General features: G+C 43.8%; 1 protein-coding gene across 3 annotated transcripts in view; it reads left to right on the top strand.

The window, feature by feature from the left end:
• ABCC11 (ATP binding cassette subfamily C member 11) overlaps positions 1 to 2280 on the top strand; it is a 60002-nt gene extending 57722 nt beyond the window's left edge. For all 3 annotated transcript variants that reach the window (XM_047078359.1, XM_047078357.1, XM_047078358.1), the window contains 2 exons: positions 870 to 1034; positions 1162 to 2280. In XM_047078359.1, coding sequence (XP_046934315.1) covers positions 870 to 1034; positions 1162 to 1254 — 258 coding nt within the window. In that variant the 3' untranslated portion in view covers positions 1255 to 2280. The remainder of the gene's footprint in view (positions 1 to 869; positions 1035 to 1161) is intronic.
• Positions 2281 to 15752: the final 13472 nt, after the last annotated feature.

Below are 15752 nucleotides of genomic sequence, written 5' to 3'. Positions count from 1 at the left end.
GTTGTGAGATCAAGCCCTGTGTCCAGCTCTGTGATGAGTGGGAGCCTGCTTAGGATTCTCTCTTTCTGTCTCTCTCTCTGCCTCTCTTGCCCACTTGCATGCGCTCTCTCTCTAAAAAAAATAATAAAACCAAAAAAAGCCTCATTCTATACGGTAACAGTTGTGAAATCATATTTCTGTGCTAGTTATATTTTTCTAATGCATATGGTTAATAAAATAAAATAAAAATGTTAAAGTAAAGAGAATGTTTATCCATATACTAGCCACACCATCTCATGTGCCATCCGAGGGTGTGCATATGCCTCACTTTGGGAAATGCCGGTCTGTGTTAATTCAGGCAAATAGGAAGGCAGTTCATAAAACAAGAAGTTGTGGGGCGCCTGGGTGGCGCAGTCGGTTAAGCGTCCGACTTCAGCCAGGTCACGATCTCGCGGTCCGTGAGTTCGAGCTCCGTGTCAGGCTCTGGGCTGATGGCTCAGAGCCTGGAGCCTGGTTCCGATTCTGTGTCTCCCTCTCTCTCTGCGCCTCCCCCTGTTCATGCTCTGTCTCTCTCTGTCCCAAAAATAAATAAACGTTGAAAAAAAAAATTAAAAAAGAAAAAAAAAACCAAGAAGTTGTGACTGGGACATTTTCATTTTCAAGAACTTAATTCTCTGGTTACAAAAAAAAAAAAAAAAAAAAGCTCTTGGTCAAGACCTAACATTCTCTTCAACATAATGGACAATTAGAGCTCAGAGTAGGTTTTAAACTCAATCCAAATCTTTCCATCTTTCACCTAAGGGACTCAGTGGATTAGTGGTAGACCCAGGTCTAGATCCAGGGCTCAGGGCCAGAGGAAGCTGCCTTCACCCCTGTTTTGTGTCCACCAGATCATCCTTATTGATGAAGCCACAGCCTCCATTGATGTGGAAACCGATACCCTGATCCAGCACATAATCCGTGAAGCCTTCCAGGGCTGCACAGTGCTGGTCATTGCACACCGCATCACCACTGTGCTCAATTGTGACCGCATCCTGGTCATGAGCAACGGGAAGGTGAGACTTGAGTCCCTGGGGCAGTGGGAGGACGGGTGCTCAGGCTAGCACCCCAAGGAGGCCTTCGGATCCTTCAAGACTGAGCTCAGTGGTGTCCCTCCCCTCTCCTCCTTTCTCACTCTCCCAGGTTGTAGAGTTTGACAGGCCTGAGGTCCTGCAGCAGAAGCCTGGGTCTGTGTTTGCTTCCCTGTTGGCAACAGCCAATTCTTCACTGAGCTAAAGGGGACCGGTGACTGCGTGGAGGCTGATGGCACAGCCAAGTGCAGCTGTGAGGCCTGCTGTTTATGACCTTCTTGTGTAGAGATGGCTACTTCTCTTGAAAGCAGGGCTGAAACATGCTCAAGGGTGCTGGTAATGGGACAGAAAAGAAGATTGAGGGGAGCAAAACCTGGAATAGGCCACTCTGTGGCTCCCCAGACCTGAGAACCCCTGCACACCATTTGAGACCATGTGGACAAATCATCATGTGCCTCTTTTTAACTGATATGTTGAGTAATTTCATAATAATGTGAAACTTTATTATGGTTTCTGGATCTGTGTGAAAAGTATTGAAAATGCTGTATTGATTTTGTAAAAAAAAAAAAAACAACAAAAGAAAAAGTTACATTGTCTATTCTGCTTTTTTGTTAAGCTAGTACTCCATTCAGCTGCAGGGAAGAGAGATTCCCTCAAACTGACTTCTGGAAAAGGGACTTCATTGGTTAATGTAATGGAAAGGTCCAGAGAAAGTTCTAGTTTGGGAGCCAGTACCTAAAAGACATCTGCCCTGTGAACTCTGCCTCTTCTTCTCTCAGTGATACTCTTCTTTTATGGCCTTACTCTTTGACCTTCTCTCTCCTCATGGTGGTAGCAAGGCTGCCAACAGCACTAGCCTCACGTCCTACCAGCTTAGCACCCTGGAAAGAAGTTTCCCCAGATGATACCAGGAAAAGTTTCATGGCTAAATTTCATTGGGCCGACTTGGGCCATGTGCTCATCCTGAACAAGTCACAAGCTAGGCTGCTAGATACAGTGACTGCTCAGGCCCAAGTCACCTGTCCACACCTGGACCTGGGGATGGGGTCAGCTGCCCTGAATCATATGGACTGAGAATGGAGGGGGTTATTTCTCCAAAATAAATTTGGGGTATTCTTACTACATGAAGGAGAAATGTATATAGAAGCTGGGCAGGCCCCAAATAGTAGTTGTCTACCATGTTTATTTACTGATTAGAGCATAAACGGGTGGAAAAAGGGTTAGTTTATAATATGTGCCAACTGGAAAAAAGATTACTTATCTCCCCACTCCTCCAATAGCAAAGGTAATTATTTTCAACTTACCTCTAAGAGGAGCTCATTGGTGGGAGCAAAATGTTTCAATGTATTTCCTTTTTGTTTTCAGATTATAGTGTTTGATTTGGTCAAAAGAAAAACTGACTCAATGGGGCACCTGGGTGGCTCAGTAGGTTAAATGTCCAACTTTGGCTCAGGTCATCATCTTGCAGTTCATGGGTTTGAGCACTGCATTGGGCTCTGTGTTGACAACTTAGAGCCTGGAGCCTGCTTCAGATTCTGTGTCTACCTCTCTCTCTCTGCCCCTCCCCTGCTCACACTCTGTCTCTCTATCAAAAATAAATAAACATTAAAAAAGAAAAAGAAAGGTTGACTCAGTAAGCAATTATATCCTGCTCTGTTTCTTGCCCTGGGGTAGGTAGTGCGGGTGTAATGATGTCCCTTTGCTCATGGAATTTGGAATCTTATGAGAGTGAACAGTAAACAGATGGTTCCAGAACTGAGTGGCAGGGGGCGAGGACAAGGTTCAGGAGATGTGCACAATTAGAGCAGGCTTTTGGGTAGAAGCAAGATTGTGGTTTGCTGAGACATGAAAACTGAACAAACATTTGCTGGGGCAAGGAAGAGTGTTCTAGGCAGAGAGAACAGCAAACAAATCCCCATGAGAAAGAACTGTGACAAGGTGATGCAATCTTTGGACCAGAGGACAAAGCTTGAGTCCCAGAGTTAGTGACACATATGCATCACCTTCTATTCCCTTCCTGGGGTTTTTAGGTAGCCCCTGCTTCTCTTTTTAAGGCCATTCCCAGGTGAGTGTCTTTTCTCTCTTAAAAATCCCTTTGCCCAGTTTATCCCTTTCGCCTCTGCCCTTGCCTTTATCTTCTTAGGCTCTGAAGAGTGCCTGGGAGCCCCTCTTGCTCCTCTCCATTGCAGTGCTGGGGTCACAGAGCTGCTCATCTGCAAGTTGAAAGTGACTCTATTCACCCTGCTCTGCCCCCTCCCAGAGCTGCTATGGGACAACTGCATGCACCACTTGTGAGAGGGAACTCCATAACCTGAGTGCCACTCTGCCATGCTACTTCCCTAACGCCAGATTTAGCAACCATATCTTCCTCAAGTTGGCCAGCAGATGGCAGACTCTTCCCAAAAATGAGAGGAGAGACTGCAGGTTTCAGATCTAGATCTACTGAAGTCCACCAGGGGAAGTGTGGACCCCTGAGGTAGAGCACAGAAGCAAAAGCCCACTTCCACTCTGTCTTCAGGGCCCCATCTTACCTTCCCCTGAAACAGCCTCTCTTCCTGGAATGGTTCTCAACCTTGGCTGAACATTGGAATGACCTAAGGAATCTTTTTTTTTTTTTTTTTTTTTTAAATTTTTTTTTTCAACGTTTATTTATTTTTGGGACAGAGAGAGACAGAGCATGAACGGGGGAGGGGCAGAGAGAGAGGGAGACACAGAATCGGGAACAGGCTCCAGGCTCTGAGCCATCAGCCCAGAGCCTGACGCGGGGCTCAAACTCACGGACGGCGAGATCGTGACCTGAGCTGAAGTCGGACGCTTAACCGACTGCGCCACCCAGGCGCCCCCGATTCATTGATTTAGAATGGAGACTGAGACTGGGGATTTGTAAAGCTTTAGGAATTTAACGTGCTGCAAAACTTGAGAACCACTGGCTCAAAACAGCAATAAAACAGAGCTTTTCGAAAAATTATATGTGTATTTTAACAATATTGGTAATATTTTATTTTCTAAGCTGAGTGGTTAAGTATATGACTTTGTTACTGCTAGAACTGATACATGAATTCAGCAAAGTCAGGGTACAAAATCAATGTACAGAAATTCATTGCATTTTTATACACCAATAATGATGCAACAGAAAGAGAAATAAATAAACTGATCCCATTTACAATTGCACCAAGAACCATAAAATACCTAAGAACAAACCTAAACAAAGATGTAAAAGATCTGTATGCTGAAAATTATAGAAAACTTATGAAGGAAATTGAAGAAGACACAAAGAAATGGAAAAACATTCCATGCTCATGGATTGGAAGAATAAATATTGTCAAAATGTCAATACTACCCAAAGCAATCTACACATTCAATGCAATCCCAATCAAAATTGTACTGGCATTCTTCTCAAAACTAGAACAAACAATCCTAAAATTTGTATGGAACCACAAAGACCCCAAAACCCCAAAAAATATTGAAGAAGAAAACCAAAGCAGGAGGCATCATAATCCCAGACATTAGCCTCTACTGCAAAGCTGTAATCATTAAGACAGTATGGTACTGGCACAAAATAGACACATAGACCAATGGAATAGAATAGAGAACTCAGAATTGGACCCACAAATGTATGGCTAACTAATCTTTGACAAAACAGGAAAGAGTATCCAATGGAAAAAAGACAGTCTCTTTAGCAAATAGTGCTGGGAGAACTGGACAGCAATATGCAGAAGAATGAAACTAGACCACTTCCTTGCACCATACACAACAATAAACTCAAAATGGTTGAAAGACCTAAATGTGAGATGGGAAACCATCAAAACCCTAGAGGAGAAATTGGGCAACAACCTGTTTGACCTCAGCTTCAGCAATTTCTTGCTCAACACATCTCCAAAGGCAAGGTAATTAAAAGCAAAAATGAACTATTGGGACCTCATCAAGATAAAAACTTCTGTACTGCAAAGGAAACAATCAACAAGACTGAAAGGCAACCAACAGAATGGGGACAGATATTTGCAAATGACATATTGGATAAAGTGTTAGTATCCAACATTTATAAAGAACTTACTAACCTCAACACCCAAAACACAAATAATCCAGTGAAGAAATAGGCAAAAGACATGAATAGACCCTTTTCCAAAGAAGACATCCAGATGGCCAACAGACACATGAAAAGATGCTCAACATCACTCATCATCAGGGAAATACAAATCAAAGCCACACTGAGATACCACCTCACACTGGTCAGAGTGGCTAAAATGAACAACTCAGGAAACTACAGATGCTGGCGAGGATGTGGAGAGACGGGAACCCTCCTCTACTGTTGGTGGGAATGCAAACTGGTGCAGCTGCTGTGGAAAACAGCGTAGAGCTCCCCAAAAAATTAAAAATAGAACTATCTTACAACCCAGCAATAGCACTACTAGGAATTTACCCAAGGGATACAGGAGTGCTGATGCATAGGGGCACATGTACCCCAATGTTTATAGCAGCCAAATCTTGGAGAGAGCCTAAATGCCCATCGACTCATTAATGGATAAAGAAGATGTGGCTTATATATACAGTGGAATAGTACTTGGCAATGAGAAAGAATGAAATCCTGCCATTTGCAACAACATAGATGGAACTGGAAGGTATTCTGCTCAGTGAAATAAGTCAACCAGAGAAAGACAGATATCATATGTTTTCACTCATATGTGGATCTTGAGAAACTTAACAGAAGTCCATGGGGGAAGGGAGGGGGAGAAATAGATACAGAGAGGGAGGGAAGCAAACCACAAGAGATTCTTAAAAACAAAGAACAAACTGAAGGTGGATTGGGGTGGGGGAGAGGGAAAATAGGTGATGGGCATTGAGGAGGGCACTTGTTGGGATGAGCACTGGGTGAGCCAATTTGATAATAAATTATATTTAAAAAAGTATATGACTTTGTTTTCTTTAATTCTTAAATACATATTTTTGGGCGTCTGAACTATTTTGTAATACAATTTTAGAAATTGCTATTTGATATTTCAGAAACAATGCAAAAATAATTGTCATGAGAGAATGTAGAACTTGGTTCCACTTCCTTATATTTATTTAATGGTTTGCTGTTATATGTATTTTCAATTACATCCCGGTGGAGAGGAGACCAGAGTATTTTTGGTGCCCAGGTTTTTTTTTCTTTAAATTTGAGTCCCTAATTAAATTAATTGATTGTTGTTGTTTTAAGTTTTTATTTTAATTCCAGTTAGCATACAGTGTAATATTAGTTTTAGGTGTACAGTATAGTGATGCAACACTCTCATACATTACCCCGTGTTCATCATGACAAGTGTACTCCTTGATCCCCATCACCTATTTCCCCCGTACCCTCACCCACCTCCCCTTTGGTAACCATCAGTTTGTTCTCTGTAGTTAAGAGATAATAGCGTGGGCAGAGGATGGATGCACTGGTCCCTTTGCAGAACTCCTAGTTCTGATAGCTGGTCTACCCTTACCGAGTTCTAGCCACCATTGCAGCAAGTGTGTGCAGTATCATTGCAAAACCATTTCTCATTACAGAGAAGAAAAGTACAATTTTCTGTTTTAAATGTTTATTTATTTTTGAGAGAGAGACAGAGCATGAGTAGGGGAGGGGCAGAGAGCGAGGGAGACACAGAATCTGAAGCAGGCTCCAGGCTCTGAGCTGTCAGCACAGAGCCCGATGGGGGGCTTGAACTCACGGACTGTGAGATCATGACCTGAGCCGAAGTCAGATGCTCAACTGACTGAGCCACCCAGGCGTCCCAATTTTCTGTCTTAATAATATTTCTTGCCAGATCCTTGGTTCCTGAGAGCTTTGTAATCTGAGCTGAATTCTAGCAATGATTGTACTGATCCAGAAGCTTCTGTTCCAATATGAGGGCCCCAGTCCCATTTGGCACTCATTGAAATGCTCCCCACCTCTTCACCTCATGATCCTGGGGTTGTGCCTGGTTCATGATTTAGAGCTTACAGAGCATTACAGAGCATTCCATAGATATCATTTCCCACTAATGCATGCCATAAGGCTGTATACCATTAGAGATAGCTGAAAGTTTTCACTCTGATCTCCTTAATGGTTAGTGAGAGGAAGGAAAGATGTATTACAAGATCTTCACAATTCAATCATTTAAAGAAAAAAAATTAAGTTGTTCACAATAAAGCCAAGTTTTCCTGGTCCGGAGAAGGAAGGGCCACCTTTCCCGTGTGTGGGCTTTTGTGTTCACAGGCTCAGCTCTGAGCCAAGGGGCTTGCTCAGGGCTTGCTCAGGGCTTTAAGATCTAAGTGATGAAGCGTAGGCCAGAACTCCCGTTTTCTGCCCAAGAGCATGTTTCATCCTTTCTTGGGGAGCCTGTTCATGCGTTTCTGCTTCACTAACCTATGTTTGTTTGAAATGCCCATTCAAATTCTAAATTACTTCCCAGATTCATTTGACATCAACCTTGTCTGGTCTTCCTCCTATAACTCTTTCCTTAGTTCATAAGGCAAACAAACAAAAATAAAAAACCCAAACCCTTTCCTTTGTTGTGTACTTCCACTGGACAGATTCCAACAGTGACCCAGAAGATAGGATGCTTATTTCTCCTGAGATCCTACTAACTAAAAAAAATTATTATTCACAAATAATAGTTACCGTGTATTGACTGTTTACAATGGGTAAGACACTGTATTCAGCACTTTCCTTACATTACCTAATCCTCAATTAACTTACAATGCTTTGAAGTTAGTGTTCTCATTTTGTAGTTGGAGAAATTGAAATTTAGAGGTTTGAACTCAGATCTGATTCCAGAGTTTCTATTCTTAACCACTCTACTGACTATATAACACTATAACACTATACTGACTCTGTAACACCATGCATTGATTTCTGTGTATCTATCAATCTATCAATCATCTATCATCTATTATCTACCTATATCTGTATATACACCTATATGTATGTATATATTGTAAAAAATTATTTACAAAAATGTTTTTGAGGTTGATTGAGCTTATGTCTTTTATTGTTTATTGAAGACATTTTGATAAAAGTAGAATAGGGAGAATTTCAGACAGAGATTTGCTTTGGAATAAAGAGCTGGGGAAATTCTCAAGAGGAGTGTTTCTGAAGTTTTCCATCCAGCACCACCATCGGTATTTGGGCACACAGACTCCTGATACATGCATATATATTTATTTATAAATGATGTGCAGCATATGCGTGTATATCACTGTCCCATTATATTCATACACAAAAGTACCATTTTAATAATGATGCGGGGAGCCACCTGGGTAGCTCAATAGGTTAAGCATCTGACTTCAGCTCAGGTCATGATTTCATGGCTTATGGGTTCAAGCCCCACTGAGCTGTCAGCACAGAGCCTGGAACCTGCTTCAGATTCTGTGTCTCCCTCTGTCTCTGCCCCTCCCCTCCCCTGCTCTCTCTCTCTAAGATGAATAAACACTAAAAATAAAAATGTATAATGATGCAGAAAAACATAGAAAGGATTTCTAATATTTCCTTCCTGTACTTCAAAGGGTTCTCCTGCCCCCCTCATCCCTGGGCGGGGGTGTCTATGCCCTGCTCAGTGGCTGGCCTTCCAGGGTGTATGCGCTGCCTGGGACAGGGGCTTGTCTGCTCGTTTCTTCAGGCCCCCTTGGGCAGAGACTGCACACCCCCCTCCATCATTTCACTCTGTTGCCTGACAGGCCAAACAATCGTCTTTATGTAGTACCAAAATACTGTGTCCCAGTAGAGATCCATCTCTGCCAGACCTTCTACGAACTTGGAGAAAAACCGCTCATCAATCTGCAATGAACTTGACAGCATTCAAATCTGTTTGGAAATTGTGAAAGTAAGTCTAGGCTGTGTTTCGGAGACCTCCCGGGGTGGTTGTGAAGATCAAGTGATAAAAAGGAAGAAGAACTTCATGACACACAAAGGGCTCTACAAATGTCAAGTGATATTATTAGCAGTGATTTGCATTTATGGAGGAAGGAATGGAGACAAACAAAAGGGAACATAGACCTGCACAAAGGGAGCCTCTGCAAGGCAGCCCAACCCCGAGGCCAGGGAACCTTCCTTGGGGATCTATTTTTCTACAGGGCAACCTGTGTACAGACCCTCCCCACTTCCCACCTCCCTTTTGGGCACGAAGTGAAGTACCCTGTTGGGGGGCGGCAGCCTCCTCTGAGAACTATATCCCAGGAGGTGGAGGAGCCAGAAACAGCCAGCAGGGGGAGGGATTGACCAGGATAAGAGTAGGAAGAGGCTTCTGGCAGGGTTGGAATACTATAGTAGAATGTGACATAAAATCCGTGGGAGTTAGGTGGAGGAAGTCTTCTAAGGTGTCTAAATGATTCTTAAAAATGAATCAAGATGTGTTATTTCTGAATTCAGAGATTTGCCTGCTCCCAGCCATTCCCTGGCCACCATGGAATCCTTCAGGCAGCTCTGAGCAAGGCCCCATGGCCAGGCACTTGAAGGATCTCAAGATGCTGGAAAAGACCTGCACCCCAGAGTTTGCAAAGCCGCGAGTGAGATAAACAGGAAATTTCATATGTAAGAATCAGCAGTCAGTGCCAGTTTCTGACTTACTTTTCTTGTAATTCAAGAAAAAAAAAGAGGTCAAAACACCTTTTATGTTTGGTTAACTGAATGGAGAATACATGAATGAGATTTTCTCTGTTTTGAAGGTCAGATCCATGCCCCCCGCACCCCCCCATCTCTTGACCTCAGAGTTGCTTCATCTTTGCAGGATCTCAGAGAGGGAAATGCATGCTTTTTGGGAGAGAGGTCCTGACTGGGAGTCAGGAGACTTGGCCTCTGGTCTCATCCTTGCTCCAGGCCAGTCATGGAAGGTCTCTATTCCTTATTCTCCTCACTTGTAGAATGGGGCTAGTGGGGGGCATTTTTTCTTTTATTGATACAAAGCTGTGATATGACAAGCTTGGAAGGGTGGCCTTGCAAGCACACTGCATGAACTTGGCCATCAGTGAAAGAGTAGGATGGGGCTACAAGTCCATCTGGGGAGGGGGCAGTGCCCTTTAACATGACAGAGGGAATGTTGGCCCCTCAGAGTTCCCTCCATAGGCATGGTGGGAGCGACAGTTGAATGGGGCAGTTGGAGAGGAGGGCTCCAGACAGGTGGGACAGGGAAGCCAAATCTAAAGTCTGTGGAAAGAAGAAGACTCAGACAACAGGCAGCAGGCAGTACCTGCTGAGCCTCATGACTTTGGACCCTTCCTCCTCATCCATTCCTCCTCAGGACGCTAGTGTTTCCTGCCCAGGTAAAACTTCTCTCTCTAGCAATCAGCCCTGGGTGCCCTTGTCTCCATCCCCAGGACTGGCTGTGGTGAGTGACACCACATCAAACTGTGGCTGCCCACGCAAGAATAAGCAGGGACCGAGGGCATCCCAGAGCAGAGGGGAGGCTTAGGGCTCTTCCATTTTTGGACCCCCCTGGTATGTAAAAGAAAAAGAAATGCCAAGCCAGGGTATCCAAATCTGTGATACACAAGAGCCAACACTGAATAAATGAAGTCTTTTAACACACCCATATACACACTGTAGTATTCACAATTTTATTACAGGACTTATTGTTTTAAAGAAACTTAAATTCATGGTGCATTCCTGTGTGGTTCAAACAGATCCAAAATGGGAGTTATCATTGTCCTTCCATGTTGTCAGAATATCTCTGTGATTGAATGGGAGACCTCACTTGGAAACATCATCACAGGCCACTGTGTGGGGCTTTCTGGAAATGAGAAGCCTTGGGCAAAGCCTCTGCCCTCATTTCTGCACCCCAGGCTTTGCATCCTCTCACCCTTGTGTGCTTTCTTCTGCTCCCTCTCAATTTCCTTCCTCCCTCTCCCAATAACAGTCCCTTCTTGGGGGTCTGGCTACCCACTTGAGTGCTGGGACAACTGGACAGAGTTTCTCCTCTGAGCTGGAGGCTGGTCAGGGCCTGGAGGAAGGGGCTATGGGAGCTGGGGAGAGGGCATGGGACCATTGGATCTTGGTAATTTTGGTGGCTTGAAATTAAGAATGGATTTATCAAGAAAGCCACAGGGGGCACAATCTCTTATCTCGGAAGGATTTTATGATTAACAGGGTATCTGCATTTGATTGATGCAGGGAGTCCTAAGGAAAGACTTCCATTATGGGCACCAAGGAAAACAGAATCCAGTTCTCTTTTTTTTTTTTTTTAATGTTTATTTATTTTTGAGACAGAGAGAGACAGAGCATGAACGGGGGAGGGGCAGAGAGAGAGGGAGACACAGAATCGGAAGCAGGCTCCAGGCTCTGAGCCATCAGCCCAGAGCCCGACGCGGGGCTCGAACTCGCGGACCGCGAGATCGTGACCTGAGCTGAAGTCGGACGCTTAACTGACTGAGCCACCCAGGCGCCCCCAGAATCCAGTTCTCAAACAAGAATAAATACTTGTTAATTTTCTGGGTTAGAGAGGCAGAAATGGAATTTAATTGAGCAAAGTGAGTAGGTGTGGAAAATATTGCTACTTGAAATGCCCTGTAGCTATCTTTCGCTCTCCCCCTTTGGAGAGCAAGGATAAGGAAAAATGAATCCACTATAAGGAAATTGCAGTGCCAATGTGAGGATAAAGGCAAAGTTCCCCAGATCCCTGGAGTCAGGGAGGCAATAAGGAGAGGTAGGGATTGCAGCAAACTAGAGCATGTCTGCCCTGCCAGAAAATGGTTGCTGCTGCTCAGTGTGAGGTGATTGTGGCCACACAAGCTACAGAGCTCTCTGATATTTTGTCACAAGCCAGGGCCTTTTTTTTTTTTTTTAATATGTTACCTGCTAATTCAAATTCAGAAAAATTAAACTGTGCAGACCAAATAAAGCAGACCTGAAGTTGTATGTGGTCCATAACCCACCAGTTGTGTCCCCTGCTCTAAATGGAGACCTTCCTGCTTCTGCCTTGTCAGGCCCATTGAGGTCAGGTTGGGGATGTCCTGCCAGAAAGCAGAGGGATACACCAGGGACCTTTTCCCATCCCCTGCCAACCCTCAGATGCTCTGAGTGGAGAAAAGCTGCCAGGAACAGAGTCATGGTGGCTGCAGGGGTCCTGGCTCGGCCGGGTCTCTGCTCCTGTCAGCTCCTATCAGGGCCCACCCCCACCCTCTGGCTGCCAGCAAGCAGATTTGCCACTCCAGGCAGCTCCTCGCTCCTGGCAGAGGATAGCATGACAGACGGGGATAGAGACGTTAGCCAAAGCAGACTTCCTGATTTAAAAAGTCTCATTTTCCCTCTGGGGCTGCCAAATTTAGCAAGGTGCCATTCTTGCTGCAATGCTTCCAAGCCGTCTTAGGTAATCATAACTCCACATTCCCTGTGGAGTGCTCAAGGAAATTACCTCCCAGCACCAGTTTCCTACGCACTCTGATTACTTGAACAAGGCCAGGGAGGCCTGGTCTCCTGTGTTTGGCATCTTGGAGTCCGGAACCCTTAAGACAAGCTGATGACAGCTTGCTGTCAGGATTCTTTGCCTTTAGGAAAGTGAGAAAAATTATAAAGGTCATAGTAAGCATTATTCATGGATGGTGAAGCCCACACTCTTAGGGAGAGGATCCTGATCATAGGGACTGGGGCCATTTAGTTTGGACAAGAGAGAAATTGCAGATGGGTTACTGGGGGTGAGCAGAGAGAAACAGTGATTGTCCTCACGCATCTGAGGGCGCATAAAGAGACATAAATGTAGCCTGTGCGGCACCTGAGTGCAGAGCGACTGTTGGCAGGAAAATCACTTTCAGTTCCACAGAAAGAAAACAATTCATTCCCTTTAGGGCTATTTCTTTAGAAAAGGTTTAACTTTTTGTTTTGAAATGATTTTAAACTACATAAAAATAACAATAATAACGCTAAGAAATTCTAACTACCCTTCACTCCGAATTGCAAATTAACATTTTGCCACATTTGCTTTAACATTCTCTGTGCATAATTATTATCTTTCTGACACATTTGAGAGTAAATTGCAGACATTTTCCTCCATTATCTCTAAGTGCTTTAGTATATACTTCCTAAGAATAAGGACGTTCTCTTGCATAACCATAATTATCACAATTATTAATTGTCAAATTGTACAATTATCAACATCAGAAAATTTTACTTTGATATAATACTGCTATGTACCCTACAGTCCATATTCTACTTTCCCAAATTGTCCCAAAATAGTGTCCTTAATTTTTTCTTTTTGGTCCAGGATCCAATGCAGGGTTGTGTATTGCTTTTAGCTGTCACGTCTCTTCAGTTGCCATTAGTCTGGAATGTTTCCTCGCCTGTCTTTGTCTTTGATAATATGAACAGTTTTAAAGAGTGCAGGCCAGGGGTTTGTAGAATGTTCCTTTGGGTTTGTCTGATAATTTCCTCATGACTAGATTCAGGCTATCTGTTTGCTGAACTACACACAACGGCCTTCTTGAGAAGTGACTAGGGTCTGTTGCCAAAGCTTGCTGAGTCATGGTCTGGGTGGCCGGAAGGAAATTCTCACTCAAGACACTGAGTTTTCTACAGCTAATGTCTTCTTGGATTCTTTTAATTCTTGGATTCTATGATTCTCTCTCCCCCAAATAATTTCAATTGGGTTTCAGAACTTGTAGTGGGCTCTTTCTTCTCTATCAGCTACTCTGCTTTCTACCTCTGCTTTGCTCAGACTAACCTTCTGTGCAGCCCTCAGGGGACTGCAGGCAGGGGAAGTGGCCCAGAGGCAGTGGGAAGCCACATACAACTGGTCAGTGACCCAGCTTAGCTGTTCATGCCCATATTGTGACAGCAACAGGAAGCATAGGAAGGCGCTAGAAAGACTCTGCATGCAAGATAATGCCCATGACCAGATTTCCCTCCTCCTGTCTCTCTGGCCAGAGCTGGATTACATTTATTCAAGGAGCCAAGGGCCTATCCAAGGATGAGAGGCCAGTTTTCTTTACTTTTCTCAGTTTGATCATCCCTGAGCATCCCCCTCCATTGTCTTCCTGAAGCAAATCTGGAAAAGCTGAGGGGTGGGGGCGGGGCATGATGCTTTGGGTAGAGGAAGCTGTGGAAGACTTTCCAGTACACTGACAAAGGGAAGGCCCTTAGGGTGGGAGGGGGGACTTTGCCCTGGGTTGGGTCTATGCAGGGGCCAGGAGACTGATGTCTAGGAAGAGATCTAGAGCACTTCACTGCTGTTCCCACCGTTGTCTCTCTTGACTCTTGCCAGAGCCCTTGCCCAATGGTGCCCCTAAGAGCCTTACTGTGCAGGTGCCACACACCCCATATCAGCTGGATGCCTCACCTGGGCTTTCTCTCAAACTCTCTTCCTTGCCTCTCCTCTCTTGTCTAGCCACCAAGCTCCAGTGTCACTTCCTATAAGAGGTTCTCCCTAACTTCAGCCTCCTCCCACACTGTACTGATCTCTCCTTCCTCAGAACTTGGGTAGCACAAGTGGTCTGCATTACTCAGTGACACTGAACACAGACAGCCTGATTCCAGGGTTTACATTCTTTTTTTTCTTTTTAATTTTTTTTCAACGTTTATTTATTTTTGGGACAGAGAGAGACAGAGCATGAACGGGGGAGGGGCAGAGAGAGAGGGAGACACAGAATCGGAAACAGGCTCCAGGCTCCGAGCCATCAGCCCAGAGCCTGACGCGGGGCTCGAACTCACGCACCACAAGATCGTGACCTGGCTGAAGTCGGACGCTTAACCGACTGCGCCACCCAGGCACCCCAACATTCTTTTTTTAATAATGTTTATTTATTTATTTTGAGAGACAGAGAGAAAGAGCATGGGGTAGGGGTTGGGGGAGAGGGAGAGAGAGAATCCCAAGCTGAGTGTAGAGCTTGATGTGGTGATCAATCTCATGACTGTGAGATCATGACCTGAAACAAAATCAAGAGTTGGGCCTCTTAATCAACTGAGTCACCCAGGTGACCCTCCAGGGTTTACATTCTTAAATATACAATTAAATATTACAAAGTCATGGGGCAATCCCTGTATAACTTCCAGATCTCATTGCCACCAGATGTAGGCATCATCTTGAAATTGGTGTATATTTTCTCACTAATTTTAAAAAAGTAAACTATTTTTTAAGGACAACTTTAGGTTACAGAAAAGTTGTGAAAATAATATGGAGCATTCCCCTGTTTTTGCATCTTACATTAATGTTAATACCTTACATATGTGTTAAGATTAATGAACAAATATTGACATACCATTATTGACTAATATCCATACTTAATTTAGCTTTCCTTAGTTTTTGCCTAACGTTCCTTTTTTCCCCCCCCATGATCCTAGTTATCACATTTTCTTAGGCTCTTGGCTATGACATTGTCTCAGGTTTTCCTTGTTTTTTGATGAGCTTGACCATTTTAAGTAGTACTGGTCAGGTATTTTGTAAAATGTCCCTCAGTTAGGATTTGTCTAATATTTTTCCTATGATTAGACTGGAATTATGGGTTTTGGAGAGGAAGACAACAGATGTAAAGTGCCCTCCTCATCCCATCATATCAACATCCCAGTAGCAAAGAATACACCTAGTACCTGTATCTTAGTTTCTAATACTATTCTCCAATAAAAGCAATCAGAGTTACTTGGAAGAGTGGAATTTTCCTACAAATATAATTATCAGTAAATGAATATATTGTTTTGCAAGTATGTGAACTTTTCACAAATGGTTATAGTGTATGTATTTTCTTGCAATGCTTTTTCCCCTTTCAATTTTATCACATGGAATA

Source organism: Lynx rufus, unplaced genomic scaffold (genome assembly GCF_022079265.1).
Source record: "Lynx rufus isolate CCGP_SWC_20201006 ecotype Redwood Valley unplaced genomic scaffold, mLynRuf1.p SCAF_16, whole genome shotgun sequence".
NCBI classification, from domain to species: domain Eukaryota; kingdom Metazoa; phylum Chordata; class Mammalia; order Carnivora; family Felidae; genus Lynx; species Lynx rufus.
The sequence above is the reverse complement of the archived record's forward strand: the minus strand, read 5'-3'. Positions and strand labels throughout refer to the sequence as shown.